Source organism: Chrysemys picta, chromosome 12 (genome assembly GCF_011386835.1).
Source record: "Chrysemys picta bellii isolate R12L10 chromosome 12, ASM1138683v2, whole genome shotgun sequence".
Taxonomy (NCBI): domain Eukaryota; kingdom Metazoa; phylum Chordata; order Testudines; family Emydidae; genus Chrysemys; species Chrysemys picta.
In genome coordinates, this window is record NC_088802.1 from 12,687,205 (window position 1) to 12,710,808 (window position 23,604).

The 23,604-nt window shown below is 49.6% G+C and overlaps 1 protein-coding gene across 11 annotated transcripts in view; it reads left to right on the top strand.

The window, feature by feature from the left end:
- The window catches only part of LOC101940198 (butyrophilin subfamily 1 member A1-like), a 181,211-nt gene that overhangs the window by 51,154 nt on the left and 106,453 nt on the right, over positions 1-23,604 (top strand). Inside the window, exons 10-12 of one of the 11 annotated variants that reach the window (XM_065564703.1) lie at positions 3,558-3,578; positions 4,309-4,341; positions 6,560-7,776. The exons of the other annotated variants lie outside the window; for them this stretch is intronic. Of the exons in view, the coding sequence (XP_065420775.1) occupies positions 3,558-3,578; positions 4,309-4,341; positions 6,560-7,074 (569 nt within the window). The 3' untranslated portion in view covers positions 7,075-7,776. Of the gene's footprint in view, positions 1-3,557; positions 3,579-4,308; positions 4,342-6,559; positions 7,777-23,604 lie in introns of those variants that run through there. 11 annotated transcript variants of the gene reach the window in all.

The window sequence follows — 23,604 nt, forward strand, 5'->3', positions numbered from 1 at the left end:
TGAAAAGAAACTTTTTGTACCAGTTTGGAGTCTCATGTGGGAGCTTGTTTAATTGTGGTGGATGTGTTTGCTTTTAAATTTAAGTTTTAAAATTGTTACAATAGATAACCTTTTTCATTTGTTTGCTTCTTGCTTTTTATTATAGTTATTATCATTTTTTTCATGGTGTGGGTAGGGTTTTTTAATGAAACTTCATGAATTGTGGAGAAAGACTAAACTGGATGAATTTCACACTAAAAGCTAATTTGAAAAATTGATAAGCAATATAATAATAGAATCACAGAGTTTAAGATCAGAAAGAATGAGTGGATCCTTTTGTCCAGTGTTCCAAAAGCTGTGGGGTATGCCCTGCTAGGAGTGCACGAAGGCATGTTAGGGGGAGGGGGTACATGGCAGGGCACTAGCAAGATGCCATGGGGCATGGGGACATAGTGCCACCCAGCCCCTCTCTGCCCCAACTCCAGTTCCAATCCCATCCCAGCTTCGCTTGGTCCCCTGCTCCACCCCCAGCCCAGGTCTGGCCCCAGCTGCAGCTCCACTCCACCCCCTGCTCTTCCCCAGCCCAGCTCCCACCCCAATTGCAGCTCCACTCCCCCGCCTGCCCTTTCTCCACCCCAACTCTGCCCTCAATCCCTCGCCACCCCCAGCCCAGCTCCACCTTTATTTCCAATTCCTCCCTTATCTCCAGCTCTGCTTTCAGCCCAAGCTCCTGGACTCAGCCAACTGTTGTGTAATGGAGCAGGGAGGGGGGCCTGAGACAGACTCCATTACTGGTAAGGGGGGGTGTGACAGGAAAAGTTTGGGCACCACTGGTCTAGTCTGATCTCCGTAAGAGGAGTTTGAATAGAAATAATCTCTCAGTCTTAACTGTCATATTGATGATAAAGAGGAGTTTCCCTTTTCTTGTTTTATTTCTAACAAACGATCTGGGTATTTCTGTTTAATTTTTAGGCAAACGAGATATAGAAATTGGTAAGTGTCATTATTCTTCCTCTGACAAGGATTTTTTTTTTTTTGTAAGTGGATCTTCATGTGAGAGTTTGTTGAAATGGTTTGGAGTTGTTTAATATTAAATTTAACATTTACAATTTTGTTGCAATACGAAACCCCTTGTTTGTTTACTTGCTTTTTATTATTATTCTTTCTTGTGGGCTTTAATGTAATTGGAAGCGCTAAATCGGATAGATTTCACACCAAAATGTCATTTGAAAAACTGATAAGCAATAGAGTCACAAAGTTTAAGACCAGAAGAGAGCCCTGGATTCTCTTGTCTGATGTCCTGAAAAGGAGGTTGATGTCTCTCACCCTTCACTGTCCTATTGATGATAAAGAGAAATAAAACCCAAGGAAAGGGAAACACCTAACAATGATATCAATTTATTTCTCTTTAATTTTTAGACAAACGAGATAAAGAAATAAGTAAGTGTCATTATCCTTCCTATGACAAAAAACGTTTCGTACCAGTTTGGATTCTAATGTGGGAGTTTCTGTAGCAGTGGTGGAGGTGTTTGATTTTAAATTTAACTTAAAATTGCTACAGTAGGAAACCTTTTTTGTTTGCTTACTTTGTTATTATTATCAGTCTTTTGGTAACGTGTGTGGGGAGTCAACTTTAATATAGCTTTATAAAATGTGGGGAAAGACTAATCTGGATGAATTTCACACCAAAAGTTAATTTGAAAAATTGCTAAGCAATACAGTTATAGAGTCATAGTGTTTAAGACCAGAAGGGATGACTGGATCCTCTAGTCCAGAGGTCTGCAGACTGTGGGGCAGGCCCCTGGGGCATGTGGAGGAATGTTCAAGCGGGCGCAGGGCCAGATTAAATCTTCTGGGGGCCCAGGACTATTAGAGTTTGTGGGGCCCCCTAGGCTCCGGGGTAGAGCCAAAAATGTGTGATTCAGAGTGCTGGAGGTGGCGGTGGATTGGGGCAGAGGGTGGGTGTGGAAGAGGGTGAGGGCTCTGACTGGGGGTGTAGGCTCTGGGGTATGGATGGGGATGAGGGCTTTCGGATGCAGGAGGGGGCTCCAGGCTGGTGCCAAGGGGATTGGAGTGTGGGAGAGGGCTCAGGGCAGGAGGTTGGGGGTGTGGGGTCAGGGAGGGAGTTAGGGTATGGGAGGGGGCTCAGAGTTGGGGGGGGGGCTGTGGTTTGGGGCGCTTACCTAGGAAAGCTCCCTTTTGCAGGCGCAGGCCCCAGGGAGGTGGGGCAGGTGGCTCCGTGCGCTGTCCTGTGATCGCATGCAGGCACTGCCCCCCCCACAGCTCCTATTGGCTGTGATTCCTGGCCAATCCAAGCTGTGGGGGCGGCGCCTGCAAGTGAAGGAAGCGCGCGGACTGAGCTTCCGAACACTCGCAGCTCCAGCCCAGTGTGGGAGTGGAGAATGGCATGCCAACGCGCACATCACCTCCCCGCCAATGCCAGGCTGGGCTGGAATGCAGGGACTTTAGTGGCTGCAGCCCACGGCCCTGGGCTAAGGGGGCGTCACAAAAATATCTGCACTTTTGGTGGTCTGGAGATCTTTTTGCGGGGCCCCCGTTTGCCTGGGGCCCTGGGCTGCAGCCCCTAAAGCCCCTTTCTTAATCCGGCCCTGAGCAGGTGCAAGGCAGGGTCCCTGCCAGCCCCCATGGGGAGAGGGGAGGGAGCCCCACCCAGCCCTGCTCTGCCCAGAGCCCAGATCCAATCCCATCTGCAGCTGTGCTCCGCCCTCTAACCCCCCATCAAGCTGTGGCTCCTGCCACAGTTCCAGTCCTCCCCTTGCTCCGCCCCCAGGCCAGTTCCTACCAAATTCCCTCTCCTCCCCCAGGCCAGCTCTGCCTCTAGCCCCAGCTCCTCCCCCATCCCCAGTTCTGCACCCAGCTCCGCCTTCAACCCAAGAGCCACTGCTGAGCCAACTGTGCAGTAATGGGCGGGGGGGCACAGACAGATTCCATTACTCAAGAGGGGAGTGATGGGAAAAGTTTTGGCACCACTGGTCTTGTCTGATTTCCTGAAGAATAGAAGTAATCTGTCTTAACTGTCATAGTGATGATAAAGAGAAATAAAACTTAAGAAAAGCAAAACATCTAACAAACATTTTGTGTCTGTCTGTTTGAATTTTTAGGCAAACGAGATATAGAAATTGGTAAGTGTCAGTCTCCATCCTCTGAAAAGGATTTTTTTTTTTTTTTGTAATAGGATCTTCATGTGGCAGTTTGTTTAAATATTGTGGAGTTCGCTGTAAAATTTAACTTCTACAATTTTGTTGTAATATGAAACCTCTTTTTTTGTTTACTTGCTTTTTATTCTTATTCTTTTGTGGAAGGGTTAGTGTAATTGTATCAAATGTGGGGAACCACTAAAGTGGAGAGATTTCATACCAAAAGCTAATTTGAAAAACTGAGATGCAATAGAGTCACAGAGTTTAAGATCAGAAGGGACCACTGGACCTCTTGTCTGATGTCGTGAAGAAGATGTTGATTTCTCTCAGCCTTTTCTGTCATATTGATGATCAAGAGAAATAAAACATAAGAAAAGGGAAATGCCTAAAAAATACCATTTATTTCTCTTTCATTTTCAGAGAAACGAGATAACGAGATAAGTAAGTATCATTATTCTTCCTCTGAAAAGAAACTTTTTGTACCAGTTTGGACTCTCATGTGGCTGTTTGTTTAATTGTGGTGGGGTTGTTTGCTTTTAAATTTAAATTTTAAAATTGTTGCAATAGGAAACATTTGTAGTTAGTTTGTTTGCTTTTTTATTATTATCATCATCATCATCATCATCATTCTTTGGGGGTTTGTTTGTTAATGTAACTTTATAAAATGTGGGGAAAGACTAAACTGGATGAATTTCACACCAAAAGCTAATTTCAAAAATTGATAAGCAATACAGTAGTAGAGTAGGTAGTTGCCAAAAAAACATGGCCCAGGAGGAATTGTGCGAAGGCACTGGTGGACTATCAGCACCTGAGATGATTAACCTCCCTTCACACTGCAAAGTGGGTATGTAACCAACCTGAATTAAAGTGGTACCTGGGCTATAGCCTATACCCAAAGTCTTGCCAGCTAACCTGGGTGCAAAGCACCACCAAACTTGAGTCAGATTTTTTGTGCTGGCGCATTAAACAGGTTGGGGCAACAGCCAGATAAGATCCTGAGCTAACTCTGCAGTGAAGATCCACCCTGGGAGAGAAACACTCATGCAGACCAGTGGAGGTTGTGATGAACTTATAACTTTCTTTTTCCCTCAGTGTAATAGTTTGTACAATATTGAATCATGCAATACATGTTCAGATCAGCTCTCCTCTCTAATTATGTGGCTGGTTTTAGGGTGGAGAAGATCCGTGGCACCTATAGAAGAAGGTAATTAAAGATTATATTTTATCAATGTCCAAATATTCGTTCCGATGAGGCAATGTGCTTCTTTTTCTTTCTATATGGGAGTAGAGGCGATAGTTCAGGGCAGACCTCCCCAGCACCCTTCATTTCACGGCGCATCACAAGGTGAGGTGGGGTTTGTGCCTATGTCCTACCACACCATAATAAATCTATAGCATATTGCATCTACTCTTCCTGCCTCTTCACGGCCCGCATGTGCACTGCACCCTGCAGAGATGTGTGATAGCAGCTGCCACCCAATGCACAGAACCAGTGGGACATGCACCTCCACAGCCACTTCTCCAGGGGGAGTTTGTTCTATCTTCCTGCGCTGATGTCCGATCTCCAGTGTCCCTTTGTTTCTTTCTTCATCTTTTCCCCTCTGAAGAAAGCCAGGAGCTCTGCAGTCACCCCACACTGACAGGGTGATCAGGGACTGTGTCTGTGTGAGACCCTTGCTCCAGTCTCAAGCAGAGGAACAGAGCCTTGATCACAGACAGGGGCTCCCCTGGCTCCATTATACAGATCTGGGAAGCTCCTATGATCAGCACTGTGAGCTCAGGGCCGGCTTTAGGCCGATCCAGCTGATTCAGCTGAATTGGGCCCCGCGCTAAGAGGGCCCCGCGCCGCAGCTCTCCACCCCGCCCCCAGCTCACTTCCCCCTCCTCCCCTTCCCTGAACGCTCCGCCCCCTGCTCCTCCCACTCCCCTACTTCCCGCGAATCAGAGGTTTGCGGAAAGTCTGAAAAGAAGCAGGGGCAGGCAGGCAGCACCAGGTAAGCTGGGGTAGCGGGGGGGTGCGGCGCGGCCCAGTCCAGCTCCGGCCGAGCAGCTCCCTCCGGCCCCGGTTCCAGCCAAGCGCGCCGGCCCGGCTCAGCTGCGGCCCCCGCGGCTCGGCTTGGCTCTGGCCCGGCCCCTGCGGCACGGCTCGGGTCTGGCTCGGCTCGGGCCCAGCCCCAGCGGCGCGGCTCAGCTTGGGACCGGCCCGGCCCCCACGGCCTGGCGCGGCGCAGCTCAGCTCGGGACCGGCCCGGCCCCCGCGGCCTGGCGCGGCGCGGCTCAGCTCGGGACCGGCCCGGCCCCCGCGGCACGGCGCGGCTCGGGACCGGCCCGGCCCCCGCGGCGTGGCTCCGGTCACCGACTGGCTCCAGGCCGGACCCAACCCCCGCAACTCCAGTCGGTGCTCCGCTCTTGCTAAAGCCGGCCCTGTGTGAGCTTGTCTGTTTTCTCCTCTCTCCATCCACCATGACCCCAGCATAGTCTTGTCTCTGGTAAACAGGACATCACTTTAGTCTCTCCATCACTAGCATAACCCTCTCTCTCTTTCCACCAGCCACCTATTCTGTACCTCCTCCCTAGTGGCAGATCTGCCACTGGGACAATGGGGCCTGTGCCCAGGGGCTCCGGAAAAATGGGCGTCTTTGTGCCCCAACCCACTCTGCCTGCCCAGTGCTCCTGCCAGAGAGTGGGGTCAGGGCTCGGGGGCTTGCCCCACTCCCCCATCCGCCCAGAACTCCAGCCATGGAATGGCATCAGGGTGCGGGGTAATTCCCCAGCAGGAGTGTGGGGAGAGGGGGGTCGGCAGGCAGAAGGGGTGGGGAGGGGCCCTCACTTGCTGTGGCCCATGGCCCCACAAAACCTTCATCTGTCCTGGCTCCCCTCACACTCGTAGCTTCCACCATGAACCCGCTTCCTTTGTTTAGCCCCTCAGTCCCTGCCCCAGGATAATGTACTTTGTGCTGCGACTGCTGCTCAGCAGTCACATTCTGGGCAGGTTCAATCCTGGTACCATTTGGCCTGTTGCTGTCCAATCTGTGACATTTCAGAGCAGGCCGGGTGTGTTGAGGAGGCCCCATAGCAAAGTCCAGCACAGGGGCAGCTGGGACACAGAGAGATTTAAGGTGGGAGTGGGAGGGGAGCTCTGTCAATGTTCACTGAGTTTTACCATCTGCTGGGGCTCCCAGAGTCTCTAGTCCCCTCCCCGGGGAGAGGTGGGGGCAGGAGGGGAAAGATTGTGAGTCCCAGGCCTGGTCCACCTGATACTTTCACCCTGTCACTGACCTGTCTCTGCCAGGGGAGTGACTCTCTGGAGGAAGGAGATTCTCTGAGTCACTCCCCAGCTGGGGCAGATTCTGTCACTGTCACCATCAAACCCTCCCCCAGGGCTGAGCTCTGCCCCTCATGCTCTGATTCTCTCTCCCCAGCGAATGTGACTCTGGATCCAGACACGGCTCATCCCAACCTCGTCCTGTCTGAGGATCGGAAAAGCGTGAGATGGGAAAACAAATGGCAGGATCTGCCCAACAACCCTGAGAGATTTAACTATTGGCCCTGTGTGCTGAGCTGTGAGGGATTCACCTCGGGGAGACATTGCTGGGAGGTGGAGGTGGGGGATGGGCAATACTGGGCTATGGGGGTGGCCAGAGAGTTTGTGGGGAGGAAGGGAGGGATCAGCCTTAGCCCTGAGGGGGGGATCTGGGCTATGGAGTGGTGGGGGGGTCAGTTCCGGGCTCTGACCTCCCCTGTGACCCCCCTGCCCCTGAGCCGGGCCCCCAGCAGGATCCGGGTTTGTCTGGACTGTGACCGGGGGCAGGTGACATTTATCGATGCTGGTGACGAGGCCCCGATCTTCACTTTCCCGCCGGGCTCCGTCCCTGGGGAGAGAATCCGACCCTGGCTCCGGGTGCTGGGGAGATCCCGGCTCCGCCTGTGTCCCTGAGACACACAGCAGAGGGGGGAACCAGAAATCAGCCTCTCTAGCCTGACACACCCCAGTCTCTATGACCGTGGAGGACTCCCATCTACCCAGCCCCTGGCTCCTCATCTCTATCACCTGTGGAAGCCCCTCCCCTTCCCTTCCCTTCAGCCCCAGGGATGGGAGGGGGAGGGGGAAGAACCCCTGGGGCTGCAGGAGGACCAGAGGGACCATGAGGGGCAGAGATGGGGGCTGGGCAGGGGGCAGAACTAACAGCCGGGCTGGGGACAGGCAGACGTGGGGGTGGCAGGGACACAGAATGAATCAATCAGGGTTTGGGAGGTTGGGGAGAAACAGCAGCTGGGAGCGTTTTGTACAGATCTGTGGGATTAGATCTCACTGGGGTCTCCCAGCCAGAGCTCCTGCCGCAGGGGCCAAAGTCACGTCAGGACAACTGGTAACACTGTAATGGTCAAACACACACACAGGATGGGGGATGGGTAAGAGGTGCAGATTGATGGAAAAACCATGTTACTGAAAGTGAAACTGTATCTCATTAATTCTCTATATTAATTCCTGGCCATTGGTGCTATTTTAGTGCCATTAAGAAAACTGTTCTCAGTAGCTGGGGAATCTCCTTTCCATGCTGTGGTTATTAAGGCTCCTTCTCGGCTCTGTTTACTTACCACCTTTAGTTACTTACTGTAAATAAAACATTACAACCAATTCTTTGTGTTTGTTCCACTTTGCTGTCCCAGGTGTAGTTGCTGGGGGCAGAGTCCTGGGATTTCCTTTGTGACTTGGTTGTGTCCCCCCAGCCTCCACAGAAAATATTGCGCCCCTGGGAGGAGAGTTTGGGTTTTACTGTGATGTGTCACTCTCCAGGCTGTGCTCTGTCTCTGTCTCTGTCCTGTGCACACCCATGTCAATCAGGAATTGCTCAGCTGTGCTCTGCGGAGAGGAGACTGGCTGCACAGGGGGCAATCCATAACTTGGTGTTGCAATGCTGAGTATCACAGGGCTTAATTTGTAGGCAACTAGAAAATCATCGTCTGCAACTCTGCAAAGCTGAATGAGGGGCCTAAACTGCCTAGACAATGCATGGGCATCACAGGCACCTTACAGTGCGATTCACAAAAGCCAGCTCACTAGGCGGGAAACCATCTAAACTAGCCAATGGGAGAGGCCACAAGCGGGGAGGGGTGTCCTAAGCCCTGCCCCCTCTCACAGACAGGTGCCTAAATCAGGGCTGCAGAGGGGCATCTATGTCTGCTTAGCAACCCACAGACGGGAACCCAGCCCCTGATGTCAGGTGGCTCAGGCGCCTAAGGCGTTTCTGAGTGGAATGAGGTAGGCACCTGCCTCGCTCCACAGGAGAGGGGGAGAGAAGGAGGGGGTGGTTTTGGTGCTATCACCTGCCTTATAACATTTAGCCCCATGGTGAGAGCACTCAGCTGGCACATGGGAGACCCAGGTTCAGCTCTCTTCAAGCTGTGTACAGCAGCTCACAAATGTGAGTACCGACCTCAGGCAAACAGTTATAAACCAGGGTACAGACCTCCCACTGGTTGTGTGTCCTGTATTTAGATTTCACCTATTAAGTATCAAGTGAGAACACTCAAGCACTAGAACAGCCTGAACATGGAGTCACAGACAGTCCCCTTGGGTTCTCCGGTCTATCTCGCTGCTTTTCTGCCTCCTCCCCTGCTGCATCTCCCTGATCCCCCTGCCGGGACTGCAACATTCTCAGCAGCAGAGCGGGGGCAGCTTCTAGAGACAGAGCTGGATTAAGGTTATGAGAGACCTAAGGCTAATGTGAGGGAAGGACCTAAGTAGGAATTACATATTGCAAACAAATTATGTCATCAAACATTTCTACATACATATTTACATATTATTTATTTGTGTAAAATTAATAAGTTTATTCTACTCTGACTACACTCAATTCTTCAAACAGACACTTCTGAGTAAGAGGTGGCACGAGGGATGCTCTGCTGTCTTTCTCTTAGGCCTCCTTCTCCCGAGGTCAGGGGTGGGCAAAGATTTTGGCCTGAGGGCCACATCAGGGTTCAGAAATGGTATGGAGGGCCGTTTGGGGCCAGGCCCTCGCCCGCTATCCGATCCCCCCTGCTTCCTGCCCCCCTGTACTCCTGCCCCATCCAACCCCTCTGCTCCCTGTCCCCTGACCACCCCCCCAGGACATCCACCCCATCCAACTACCCCTGCTCCCAGTCCCCTAACTACCCCCCCGGACCACTGTCCCCTATGCAACCCCCTGTTCCCAGCCCACTGACAGCCCTGACCCGTATCCACACCCCCACCCACTGACCGTCCCCCCAGAGCTCTCTGCCCCCTATCCAACCTCCCTGCTCCCCTTCCCATTAGTGTGCTGTCCAGCCAGAGCCAGCCATGCCACGCAGCCCAGAGCACTGGGGCAGGCTGGCAGCTCTGCACCATGCTGCCTGGCAGGAGCTCGCAGCCCTGCCACCCAGGGCATTTTCTGGCAGCGCGGCGAGCTGAGGCTGTGGGGGAGGGGGAAACACCTCTGCAACATTCCCCATCCTGCTCACTTCTTTCAACCTTGCGCTTCTACCCTCAGCACTCCACATGGCCCAGTGCAAAGCCCAGCCCTGCTGCAGGTGTTTCCCCCAAGCTATGGACTCTACACCACATACCCTACCTCACTCTGACTGCAGTCTGGGAGGCAGCCAGCTTTTATTGTGTAAGAAAAAGGTAACAGCTAGCAGTGACACAGATCTTTAGATGGTTGCCCACTGCCCAGTTATGCTGTCAAGTATCAGGGGGTAGCCATGTTAGTCTGTATCCACAAAAACAAGGAGTCCGGTGGCACCTTAAAGACTAACAGATTTATTTGGGCATAAGCTTTCGGCATCTACCGAAGCCACTGCCCTTCACCCTGCCCTTACTAGCCATAAGATTCTGCTGACTGCTATTTACAGGGGTTAAAAAGGGTCAAAGGGGGCGAATCAGAGGAGGGGGGTGGCCAGGGTCTGAGCAGGGGGTGGAAATTGACTGGTCTGGGTGGTCAAGGAGCTGGAGGCAGCATTAGGAGAGGGGCTAAAGGGCAAAATCAGGGCTGCAGGGGGAGGAGCAGGAGTTAAGCTCCGGGTGAGGCGCTGGCAGAGGGTGTCAGAGGGCAAAACCTGGCACAGGCGGGGCAAAGGGGATAGCAGTTACCCCAGTGGGATTGAGACACCAGTGTTTGCAAAAATGGTGGAGGGCAAAGCATCTTTTTTATTTCCCCTCTCACAGACAGCACCTCTCAGCATCGGCTTCCCAGGGCTGGGTTCTTAAAGGCACAGGCATCCGAATGCCTAGTCAATGCAGCTCCTCTTTGTCTGATCTAACCTTCTGAAGCTATGTCTACACTACAAAGTTCAAAGCGCTGCCGTGGGTGCCAGTGCTCCTGGTAATCCACCTCGACGAGGGGATTAGCTCCGAGCACTGGAAGCCGAGCCTGTCCACACTAGTGCTTTAAAGCGCTCAAACTTGCTGCGTTCGAGGGGGTGTGTGTGTGATTTTTCACACCCCTGAGCCAGCAAGTTAGAGCGCTTTAATTTGCCAGTATAGCTAATCCCTGAGACTTAATTCATTGAAACATTTTACACATATCCCCTCAGAAACAAAGAATCCCTTATCACTGTATCTGACTGCATAGAGTCTCTGAGCAGTTTCCTAAGTTGTCTTATCTGCTGCTGGGATTCCCTGAATTCCCTGAATTTTTAAATTTATTTTTTTCTTCTCATTTTAGAGCTGACTGAATTTCTGGCCTAGTGTCAAAACTTTGTTTTGAGTCAATCCACCAATGGGGATTGCATTTTTGCAACTGTTATTTTGCCTCTGAGTCCAGCCCTAGTGTTTTTCCGCATGCCATTGTGTACAACTTGATTCTCAAACATTCAATAAAGGCAGGATACTATCTCCTATAACGTCTTTCTCCCTGGGAAAAAAATCTATTGTAATTTTTGCAGAAAATTAGAACAGCCATTGTGGGACAGACCAATAGTCCGCCTGATCTAGTATCCTGTCTTGTGACAGTGGCCAATGCCAGGTGCTTCTAAGGGAATGATCAGACCAGGCAATGACTCAGTAAACCATCCCATTGTCCACTCCCAGTATCTGACAGTCAAAGGACGGTTTAGGGACATGCAGAGCATGGGCCTGCATACCTGATTATCTTGGCTAATAGCCAATGTACTTATCCTGAGGGACTGATCTAATTCTTTGTTCAACCCATTCATAGTTTTGCCTTTCAAATATAATGAACACACATCTACAACCCCAAGATACCTTCACAAGCACAAGAATTCTAAAATCATGAGTTATACACCTTCGAGTCAAGACATTTTAATAAATAAATGATCTATTTTTTTATGTGCCTCTTTGGTCCTGGGCCTGTAGGGTGCAGTAAGGCCAATTCCAATGCCTTGAGCCTAGACACCTGAATGATTCTTAGTCTACCCTCATACTTTCCTGTTTCTTGTCCCAAATATTTAATATACCTAAGGCCATATCTACACTTTAAGTGTGGTTAGCTCAAGTTATGTCAGCATAGAGTCACTACGGTTACTATGTCACTTGTGTGCATGCCTCCTGGACTCCTTGCCTCAGCAGTCAAAGTACTCACCAGAAGTACTCGTATAGATTCAGAGTGAGGTGCACCATGAATAGATATCCCACTGTATTTTGGGAAGCTTTGGTTTGGCAGTGTATGCTGGGTACCAAACAGGTCAGACGGGGGTGGATGTGGCCATGGAATCCAACTTCTTATAATGCGTTGTTAACTATCCACTAATTTTATATGTATCCCATACATATATGTATACATAATGTTTACACCTTTTTTTCTAAACCCACAAACCTGCCTGGCCCGCCTCACTGCCTGCCATCTCACACAGAATCATGGAGCTTGCATGGCTCTGCATTATTGTCATGAGCGTTTGCACCCAAAGGTGCATGCTCCTTTACTATTTGCAGATCAGCAAACCTACATGTGGGGTGTGACATTATACTCTACATTCTTTATGAAAATATGCTTATGATATGAATATGACATAGTTAATATATACTTTATGCAAGATGGCTGATGGGGGGTATCATTGCAAAACTTAAGACCTATTGACTGTGTTTATCCAACCTGTATGCATGTAACATTTGTATCTGAGGCAAGAAATATTGACCATGTCTCTGTATTTCAAATGTGCTCTGTTGGATGAGGCCAGTCAATGTTAGTGGCTTACTGAAGGAATGCACAAAGACATAACGATTACCCCAGGAACTGTGCCTCTGAACGATAGTGCTCTACAATGGGGACTACTTGACCAAGATCAAATACCTCTACACAGTGGGTGCTGTTTGACCCAGGTCATAGCACAAGAGCCTTCCAGAAATTGGGGGGAAGAAAGAAAAGGTGGACAATGACCGCCTACAAGAACAACCGGAAACACCTGAGGTATAAAGACTGAACAGTGAGAACTGACTGTCCCAACAATCTGGATGATGGGAAGACAGACACTTCAGCTCAGCTCAGCATACTGAGAACAAGAAGGATCTGACATTATCAACCACTGAAGAATAATCCAGGTGTGTATAATATATCTTGTGTCCCCATTATGCAGGCATAGACCTTTTTCTCACTGCTAATAAAACTAATGAAAACAACACAAGACAAGTTAAGTTTTAATGGTGAAGACAAAGGCTAAAGAAAATGTCTCAAAAATTAAATGAGAGTACAATGAGGTGACATGTGAGTACCACACTTCTGAGTGTAATTTTTGTGGTGATACCTCTTTGTTCCTTATGTGTGTGTAACAGTGACAGAAGTGGAAGTCTGTATAACGCACAATGGTAGATTTTCTAACTATGAGCTTGCTTTCCAAAGGAATTAAGTATTTCACATACTACTTATAATGTTTTTCACTACTCTCAATGTTTGGTGTGCATTCATTTTTTTTTATTAATAGACTGTATGACCTACTATGCAGTGGAAAGGGACTAATAAAGATTTCTTTTTAAATGTTCAGACTTTCATTAAGGTTTTTCATGCAATAGCCATGAAATTCCACTCGCCAAATGTTTTTTAAACAGTCCTGAAAATACAGGAATGTAGGGTTGGTTCTCTCTTCTCCAAAAATGAGTTTGTTATCTAGTGTTTGTCTAATGGGTATTTTGAGGATGGCGACTAAGCATCTTGTCATACAGCGAAAGTGTCAGTTAAGATTTCTTGAGTAATAAACATGTACATAAGGCTGTGACACTGGCCCTAAACCATGGTGGATTTGATTTAAATCAAATTGATTTAAATCATAATTTAAATCATTAGTCAGGAAGACTCGATTTAATCATGGTTTTCTAGATAAACGTGCATTCTTGTTGGTTGTTATAGCCTTAATACATATTCTTCACAACTCAGAGTTAGATATAAGTTTCATTTCTAGAAGGTACACACTATACATTTTTAAACAGTGATTTACTGTATTTAGAAAACTTTTAAGAGTAGTTTTACAGCTATATCAGAAAATGAATGTGTGACATTCTATAGCTTGGGGGAGTGTACCCCATGTTCCTCATTTTCATATAATTGTGATCTTACATATAAAGCATGCCATGTACGGTATCAGGGGAGAGGGTTAGGGTTAGGGTTACACACCAAGCCTGTCCAAAGGAAAGTTTTTGGCATACGTTTGTTCCTTTCAGCCTAACCTAGAGATGTGCAAAAAATTGGGACTACAATGTAGCTTCATCAACTCATACCATCCACAAACCAATGGACTAACTGAAAACACAAACAAATCCATCAAAAGGTAATTTTAGGGCAGGGAAAATTACAGTATGAATAGAAAGGAGAATGCACTATGACAGAAGCTACAAATTGCTTCAAATGTTTAGTACGTTGAAACTCAATTTGTCTTTTATTTCAAGTAAAAGGAATTATCCCACTGCACTAGGATGGCCTCTTTACGCCTTTTCGATTGCATACAATTTCTCTCAGTAAAGACAGTCCTTTCCCCTTCCCTCACAAATAATCCATCCCCATTTTTTACAGAGCATTGTGCAAGTTGGTTGATGACAGTGCGACTAATTGGGATGAATTTCTTGGTGACGTATTTTCTTTGAGAACAAAACCAAACATGACAACCAAATTGTCACCCTATCGACTACTGTATGGCTTTGAGGCAAGATTCCCAGACCAAGTCTCAGACAACTACACGGTAAGTGTCCTTCAGCTTTCAGGTGCATATGTTATTCTGCGATTGTTCTTTTTACAAATACAACTCCTTCTCCATTTGTTTTCAAAGCCAACAGATTTTGAGGAACTTGATGAAGAATACTACAAAGAGTACATCATGAAAATTGAAGCTAGACGTGATGCTGAAACTAAACTGGTTATTAGTAATATTTCAAAAGCACAAGAAAAGCAACAAATACAGTATGCCAAAACTAAGACTTGTAAACATGGGGAAATAACTTTCAAGGTTGGGGACACTGTCATGTTACTGAATACGAGAAGGAAAACAAGAAAGGGAGGGCAGCTACAACCTACCTACGTGGGACCATAAAAAACTGCCGCGGTAGAGGACAAAAGAGTAAAATTAGAAAACGAGTTAGGGAAAGGTTTAGCAAAGTTGTACAATATCTCCCAACTAAAAGTATTTAAAGAGCCTCCAAAATTAGGTGAGGAAAACATATCACAGAGAAACATGGAAAAGGAAACTGCTGTGGATGACACTGTGAAAACCTCAGAGGTAGGAGAAATGAGAGGCAACGTATCTAACAAGCCTCACAACAGCCAAGTGGAGGTCACACACATGGAAAAGGAGGAGTGTCAAGAGTTTCAAGCGGTCATCCAGGTGATTTTGATGACATGGTTACGGAGGCTGAGGAAGACAGAGAATGGTTTCTCAAAGGTGTTGCTTACCACACAGTTGTTTTTAAATAATTTGTTGACACACTTCCATTTATCAAGCATGTCAATAGTTTCCATGTAGAAATGGAATGTTTGTTTGCAAAAATCATTTCTCTATCTCTTTTGTACACTACACCAAACGAGAGGTGGGAGGCACACCAACTTCTATCTAACACCTGGTGATAGACCCAGAGGGGTGAAAAGATCTGCTGCTGAAATCAGAATTGTAGCTGGCCTATTTACTCTTGAGTTAACAGGGCAGGGGAAAGCTGAGAGGACAAACTGGAGGCACACAAGGTGATATAACTTGCCAAAGGTTACACAGCAAGTTAGTGGAAATCCTGGCTCTCATTTCCCTGTACTTTTCTTCAGAATCCTGAATTATAAAATTTCTGGATTTCCATGGTAAATTCTCAAAAGGCCTGATCAGTGTAATCTCTCTCAGCGACAGGTCCTACTTTGCTAAAAAGGCCATCTGATGTAGCTAATTCAAGCAGAGAGCAGTTTCTCACACCGTAGATATGTGAGACTGCTATCTGTAGGAATTAGCTTCATCCAATTGCAGTGTTACAGGTAGCACACCCCTACAGATTGCAATTTCTTAAACGTGTGTGTGTGAAAATGCTATCTGTAGGATCGGTCTATCTTGCCTTTAGTAAGGCTTTTGATACTGTCTCCCATGACCTTCTCATAAACAAACTATGGAAATGCAACCTAGATGGAGCTAAAATAAGATGGGTGCAAAACTAGTTGGAAAACAGTTCCGACAGTAGTTATCAGTGATTCACAGGCTGAAAGGGCTGAGTCAGGCTGAAAGGGAACAATGAATGGGGTTCTCCAATCTGAATCAATGATTGAGATCATGGCATACAGAGCACAATTATAAAGTTTGTGAATGATAACAAGCTGCACACACACAAAATGGGAAACGACTGCTTAGGAAGGAGCACTGCGGAAAGGGATCTGGACCACAAGCTGAATACGAGTACTCTGGAAAGGGATCTATGCAAAAAACCAGAACATCACTCTGGGATATCCGCTCTACTCTGCGCTGATTAGACCTCAACTGGAGTATTGTGTCCAGTTCTGGGCGCTGCATTTCAGGAAAGATGTGGAGAAATTGGAGAGAGCCCAGAGAAAAGAAAATTTAAGGTCTAGAAAACATGACCTATGAGGGAAGTAGTATCTTTTTACAAAAGCTGTTTCTTACAATCTATAAGTATAAATAACTGCTACAGGTGGCACATTTCTACATGTAGCAATTTCACATACACTACAGTGCAAGAAACTGCTATCGGTAGGCATTTGCTACATCAGGTAGCAGTTTACTACAATAGCAGTTGCTTACAATCTGGTAACTGCTACCAGTAGCACATTGCTACGCGGAGCAGTTTAATACACTACACCGAGACTGACCCCAGCGATTGCTCCCAGCCGCATCCCAGCTGCTCCTGGGTCCTAGCGATAAACCCATCACGCTGCAGCCCCCTGCCGCAGACCCCGCCTCCCTGGAGACCCCACCATCCTTGGGCGCGGGCAGCTTCTCCCAATGCTCTGTAGAAACTTCTCCTGTCAGCATTCAGTCTCGCTTGCAGGCTCCCTGCAGGACAAACCCAGGCATGGGCCGCTGGCTGATCAGCCTGTTGGTGTCACTAGGCATAACCCTAGGTAACTCGGGAGGGTGGAAGACCACGAGTGTCGATGAAGCCTTCCTGCACTAAGCCTAAATGAACCAAAGTCCCTCCATGTTTAAACTCTAATCGACCTCAAAAGCCAGAGGCAGAAATCGGAATGTGTAACAGCCAGGTATCTGTTGCAACACCGCTCATACTGGTACCAAGCGGTAATAATGAGGCCTGCATGTTTCTGGCTAAAGGGACGAGATAACAATTCAAAGAAAAGGTACTAACGAGCTAGACTTATAGCCGCCAAGATGACTTAACTGCTTAAATGTAATTGCTACCTGCTTAATGTAACTACTACAAGGAAAGGGAGGGGGAGAGGGGGGAATGGGGGGGAAGGGAAGAGCTTAGCTAAAGTAAAGTATAAAAAGAGAAAAACTGCTTATGTTGGTGTGCTTGATCTGAGACGTGCCAGTCTCCTTGCACCGCTTTGAGATCTCAAATAAACTTTGATTGCTTCTCCACCCTGGTGTGCTCATTGGCGCGACGCACACCGGGCAACGAACCCTGCTGTTGCTGTCCTCGGGCACTCTGTGCCGGCAACAAGCCTGTCCGTGGCAAACTTCTCTCCACATCCAGCTGGCTAAGGCCTTGCTCTAACCTGCCTCTCTGGTCACAGGCTACTGGCACTGGTGCAAAACATCTGGTTGTCTCAGCTGGCTGGGCCAGATTTGTAGGGGAGAGAGAGAAGGAAAAGGAGAGAAAGCAGATGTGGGGGTGGCAAAATAGTTTAGACCACTGGGAGAGGTGAAAGTAAGCCGGTCCGGTCCAGGGGGGCACTGGCAGAGCAGGGGGCAGCCCGGGGCTGGGATAATGGAACTATGGGTCAGGATAGGGGGGCACCTGCAGAGCTGGGGGGGAGCACAGGGCTGGGATAACAGGGGGGCTGCAGGTTGGGATTGGGGGCACTGGCAAGCTGGGTGGGGGGAGGGGGAGCCCAGGGCTGGGATAGCAGGGGACTGCAGGATTCAATTGAGGGGCACCAGCAGAGCCAGGGTGTGACAGGGAGGGGGAAACAGCAGCCAGGGGGCACTGCTTTTGGTGGTGACTCTGCCCCTTTCTCTCTCCCCGTAGAAAATCAGCTTCTTTAACCAGCAATACGCCGACCAGCTGAACATGCAGAAGACGGCGACCGAGTACCTGCAGCGCGACTTCAACCTGCCCTACCAGGATGCCCGCAAGTGCTTGGGGTGCTTTGGCCTCGAGATCCATGCTCACACCATCCAGATCTGCAAGCTCTCCGGTACCGGGGGCGGAGCCTCGGGAGTGGGGGCCTTGGAGCGGGCTCTAGGGAAGGCTTAGGGTTGAGTATACAGAGTAAGTGGCAGGGTCTGGAGAAGTGGGGGGCACTCAGGGGAGGTGGGGGGCACGGGTTGGGGGAGGGCACCCAGCAGCTTAAGTTGGAGGTGGGAAGGGCTTGGCTGTCCGGGGTGGGGGATGATGCAGACAAGTGGGGAAGGGGTTCCCCGTCTCATCCCTCTCCCTGCCCCACTTCTCCCTTCCCCCTAGGAGGCCAGAAGGCTCGCGTGGTGTTTGCTGAGCTGATCTGCAGGCAGCCTGATGTCCTCATTCTGGTGAGTGTCTCTGGGGTGAGGGGTGGGACAGGGCCCTGGCGAGCACCAGGCCCAGTGGGTTAGAGTGCGGGGTGGGTCTGGGAGCCAGGGCTCCTGGGTTCTATCTCCAGCCCTGGGTGGGGTGTGTGGTGCAGTGGGTTAGAGCAGGGTAGCCAGGACTCCTGGGTTCTCTCTGGGATCTGCCCCTTCGCCATCTCAGCCCATTGTCTCTTCCCCAGGACGAACCTACCAATAACCTGGACATCAAGTCCATCGACACCCTGGCTGACACCATCAATGAGTACAAAGGGGGTGAGTGATGCCAGTGAGCGCTTGGACTGGGCTGGATGGGCCCATTGGCCTGGTGGGGAGGGAATTCCAGGCTGGAACAACCCATTAGTTTGGTCCAGGTCAGGGGGAAGGGCATTCCGGGTTGGAATAGTCCATTGCAGTGGTGGGGAGGGAATTCTGGGCCAGAAGGGCCAATTGGTGCTGGGGTGGGGGGTGGAATTCCAGGCTGGAATGGCCCATTGGTCTGGTCCAAGAGTGGGGGAGGGAATTTGGACTAGAGTGGTCTGTTGATCTGGTTCGGGACTGGGGTGGGAATTTTGAGCAGGATGGGTCTATTGGTCTGCTCCGGGGGGAAGGGAGGGAATACGAGGCTGGATGGGCCCCATTGGTCTGTTCCAAGGGGAGGAAGTTGGTTATTTAGGGATAAAAACCACTTCCTATAATGCCCCTCACCGAGTGACACCACCCCACAAAAGGGCCTGCACAAACTACCCAGCATGCATTTTCCTGGGTGATACCGTCCCACAGATGGGGGGGGAGGAGCATATGTGTGAAGGTATCCCCCACCCCTTGGAATGAGGGATCCCTCTGCTCCTCTAACCCTCCCTTCCCCTTGCAGCCGTCATCATTGTGAGCCACGACTCCTGGCTGATCACGGAGACCAATTGCCAGCTGTGGGTGGTGGAGGAGCAGAGCGTCGAGCAGATTGACGGCAACTTTGATGACTACAAGCGCGAGTTGCTGGAGGCCCTGGGCGAGGTCATCATCAACTGGCCCCACGAGTGAGGCAGGGGCGGGACCTCCCAAAGCTCCCCCCCATCATGGACTCCCCATTCACCCACCTGCCCCTTTGCAGCAGGACTTTTGTGCAGCTGGATAGCGGAGGAGGCATGGCTATAATGACGGGGTGGGGCTAAACCTGTGAAGGTGGGGTGGGTTTTTTGCCACTTGCTTCCTTTCTGGGAAGGGCCAAAGGTTATTTATATGAAGGGGGGGGGGAGTTTGTATTAGAATGGTCTATTCTGGGCCAGGTGGGGAGGGTCCTGTGCCCCATTGCTGGACTTTTCTCCCCCTCACCCCCACGCCAGCTGCTCTGAGGATGCATCGAGCCTCGTTCTGCTTCTGTTTGACAGGATTCAATTAAAACATGAAGGGAAAAAGTGGCTGGTAGTGGCTTTGATTGTGCAGGGGGTGGGGATTCATCATGGCCGGAAAGGTTGGGGGCGGAGGGGTGTCTGTCCGGCCCACTCACTCCTTCAAGGGGGCAGAGAGGAGCTGGGGCCACTTCTACCAACATAGCCGGTGGGGAGGGGGCGTTGGGATCAGGGTACCTGCCCTGCTGGAGGCTGGGCTGAGCCCCCACAACTTGTGACACACATGGGGCCAATGGTTGACCATGGGATGGACCCATCTGTGTTACTGCTGTGGAGAGGGAAAGTCTAAACCATGTTGAACGGGGTACCGAATTTGGCACTCGCACCATTAACCAGCCTTTTGACTAAAGATACAGTGGAGGAGGAAAACCAGACAAAATCTTGACTCTTTACACTTCCACTAAGGCTGTCGTGTGAACGGCATCCCTTTCCCTTGAGCAGGAGAGAGTGGGCCCTGATATAGGAGCAAGGCTGGAGGAGTTTAGCTGAGCTCCCATCCCATTTGCTGGGAGACAGGCCGAGCTGATCACTCACCAGAGGGGAGAGGAAAGCACAGCACTGAGGGACAATGCAGCTTCTCTTGCTCACTTGCAACAGAGAATCATGAGCCCAGCCCGGGGGGCTGATCAGCTGCTCCATGACCTGGCAAAGTTGTGCCAGCCACGGGTGGTTCAGACCACCTCTCTGGTCGTAGGCTCACAGCAGAGTTGAGGAAGGAAAAGGACAGATGAGTGGCGGGGGGATAAAGTCATGTCCCAGGTCGGGGTTGGGCTTTCACTGCAGCAAGCAGTGGGGTCTCTGTGTCCCTCTTCGACCCACCCTGCTCAGGCCATTTCTGTCCATTCGGCTGAAGATGGGCCCGGGGTCCCAGAAGCCACCAGGAGAGGCTGCCAGACAGTAGCCAATTCTACTCCAGTTGCTAATTGTTCTCCTTTAAGTCTCTTTAAGAACCCTCAAAAGAAATGTAGGGGGAGGGGGAAGCTAGCCCATCCCCCTCATTTTGTAACCCCCCCCTTTGACCTAGTTTCTGACACACTGTTATGGGGTCATGGAGCTCTGGCTTAATGCTGTTTCTAACCAGAATTCTAACTAGAATTCCAGGGCTGTGTGTTTGGGCTAAGCCGGGGGGGGGGGGGGGGGGGGGTTCCCGCCCTTTCAGAACTTTTCCAGTCCACAGGGTTGGTATGGTGTCGACTAATGAACTTGTTACTCACAGGGGGCTCTGTCATAAATATAAAGGGAAGGGTAACAACCTTCCTGTATACAGTACTATAAAATTCCTCCTGGCCAGAGGCACAAAATCCTTTTACCTGTAAAGGGTTAAGAAGCTCAGGTAATCTGGCTGGCACCTGACCAAAAGGACCAATAAGGGGACAAGATACTTTCAAATTGGGGGGGCTTTTTTTTTTTTGTCTGTTCTCTGTCTGTTCTGTGTGCTTGCCAGAGACTGATCAAGAAACCAAGCAATCCAACTCCATTAGAATTAATAAGTACTAGCAAGGGAATGCGTTAGCTTACTTTTATTTTGGCTTGTGATTTTCTCTGTGCTGAGAGGAAGGTGTATTCCTGGTTTTCTTTTTGTAACTTTAAAGTTTTGCCCAGAGGGAAACCCTCTGTGTTTTGAATCTGATTGCCCTGTGAGATTATCTTCCATTCTAATTTCACAGAGGCACTTCTTTTACCTTTTTAATTTCTAATAAAGTTCGTTTTTTTTAAGAATCTGATTGGGTTTTTTTAGTGCCCTAAAAAAACCCAAGGTTGGTCTGTGCTCATCTTGTTTATTCTCAAGCCTCCCCAGGAAAGGGGGTGTAGGGCTTGGGGAGATATTAGGGGGGAGTAGGAACTTCAAGTGGTCCTTTCCCTGAGTTTTGTCTAATCACATGGTGGTGGCAGCATTACCTAATCCAAGGTACAAGGAAGAATTTGTGCCTTGGGGAGTTTTTAACCTAAGCTGGTAGAAATAAGCTTGGGGGGGGGGTCTTTCGTGCAGGTTCCCTTGTCTGTACCCTAGAGTTCAGAGTGGGGAGGGAACCCTGAATCAAATGCTCAATTCTCACAACTGGCTGGATCAGAGCCCAGCCTAGCAGTGTGGAAAGGCCCCTGTGTCTTTCTCCCTAAATCAGTGTCTCTCCACCTTTCCAGGCTCCAGTACCGCTTGCAGGAGGCTGATTTGTTTTGTGTACCCTAAGTTTCATCTCACTTAAAAATGACGTGCTCACAAAATCAGACGTGTCACAGCCACTAGTACTGAAAAATTGCTTTCTTATTTTTGCCATATAATTATAAAATAACTGACTGGAATATAAATATTGTTCTCACATATCAGTATATAGAGCAGTATAAACAAGTCATTGTATGAAATGTTAGTTTGTACTGACTTGGCTAGTGCATTTCAATGTAGCCTGTTGTAAAACTAGGCCAATGTCTAGATGAGTTGATGTACCCCCTGGAAGATGTGTGTGTACCCAAAGGGGGGGGTGTCCTCCTGGTTGAGAACCACGGCCTTAAGCGAACCAGTCCCTGGGAGCTGAGCCCAGGCTGGGACAAGTGTAGACACCCCCTTTGTCCCCCAGCTGCTTCCCCCTGCCAGCACATTAGCCTGGTGCCCTCGGAGCCATAGCCCGTTCAGCTCTGCCAGGCCTATTCAGCCCTCCCTTGATGCATCCTTCTGTTACCTTGCATCTGTTGGGAGCAGGTCTGTTCCTTCAGCTGCTCTCCTTTAGCACAGGCTGGGCCATGGCCCTTTGGGGCTGTGGTGGGCACTTGATTCTAATACACCCCATTGAGCTGATGCTGCATGCGGGGGGGGGGTCTCAGCATTAGCTGTTAAATGCTCCATGAATCAGCAACGGCAGCAGGGGTGGGGAAAAACTGAGCTGAAGGTGGTTGCAGCAGGGCCTGTAGGTGCTAGATATGGCAAGGGTGAGTCAAGGCTGGAAGTGACCTTGTATTTGGGTCAGTTTGCCCTTGACACAATCGAGGCCGTGTCAGTGAATGTGATTCAGTGTGAGGTAGTTAATGATGGCCAAGTCATTATTGGTCAGTTTCAGACTCAAACCCCTCCCCCTCCCGTGATGTAAACAAGGTGAGGAGGTTGAGCTGGTCATCTTACAGCCCCCTGCAGCCCAAGTCCTGTTTACCACTTGCACTCTCAACAGTAGGTTTCAGAGTTAACGGCTGGAAAGTTGAATGGCCAGTATAGTAGATTGGCTCACTGAGCATTGTGCAGCTGTCCTACTTGGACCACCTGTGAATGTCCAACAGCCATCGGTAGGTTTCAGAGTTAACACATCACTGAGATGATTGGAGAGGGGGACACCACACCGTGAGGCTGTTGGCCATTGTACAAGCAGCTGTTGTGGCTCAAGGCACCTCTGGAAGCTTCTCTGCAGCCATACAAGGGCTGGCAAGGGACAATCAGGTGCACTATTCCACCAACATGGTGTGGTGCTGGTTCTGATCACTTAATGCCAGCCCCTCTACCCTGGCCGCTAGGTTGGTGTGGGGAAGCAGCTACACAGAATCCTGCTGCCCAGGAGGGAGGGGATTAAACCTCAGACTCTGACACTTCCCTCCCCCATTTCTTAGAGCAACCAGTGCAGCAGGAGGTGCTCACCACCCTGCCCCTCACAGCAATTGCTGCACAGGGCCCCTTTTTAAAAAGCAAACTGCAAAAACAAATTCCATGCTGTGGCATCTACTAACACCCAGCACGGTTGGAGCCTTTAGCTCCACCACCCAGCCCTCTGCCACTTGAGCTTACCAGAGTAACTGACTGCAGTAGTAGGTTGTCATCGTCTCTATAGCCTAGCACCGGAGGGCCAGGAGATGCTTTGCAGGTGGGTTTCAAAGCTAGTTGCTGACTGTATAGTAGGACTCAGGATCTTGGCCCCATTCCAGGCCTGGAGGGAAGTGTCTTAGCAGGCACAGACTCCGTTGCATATTCT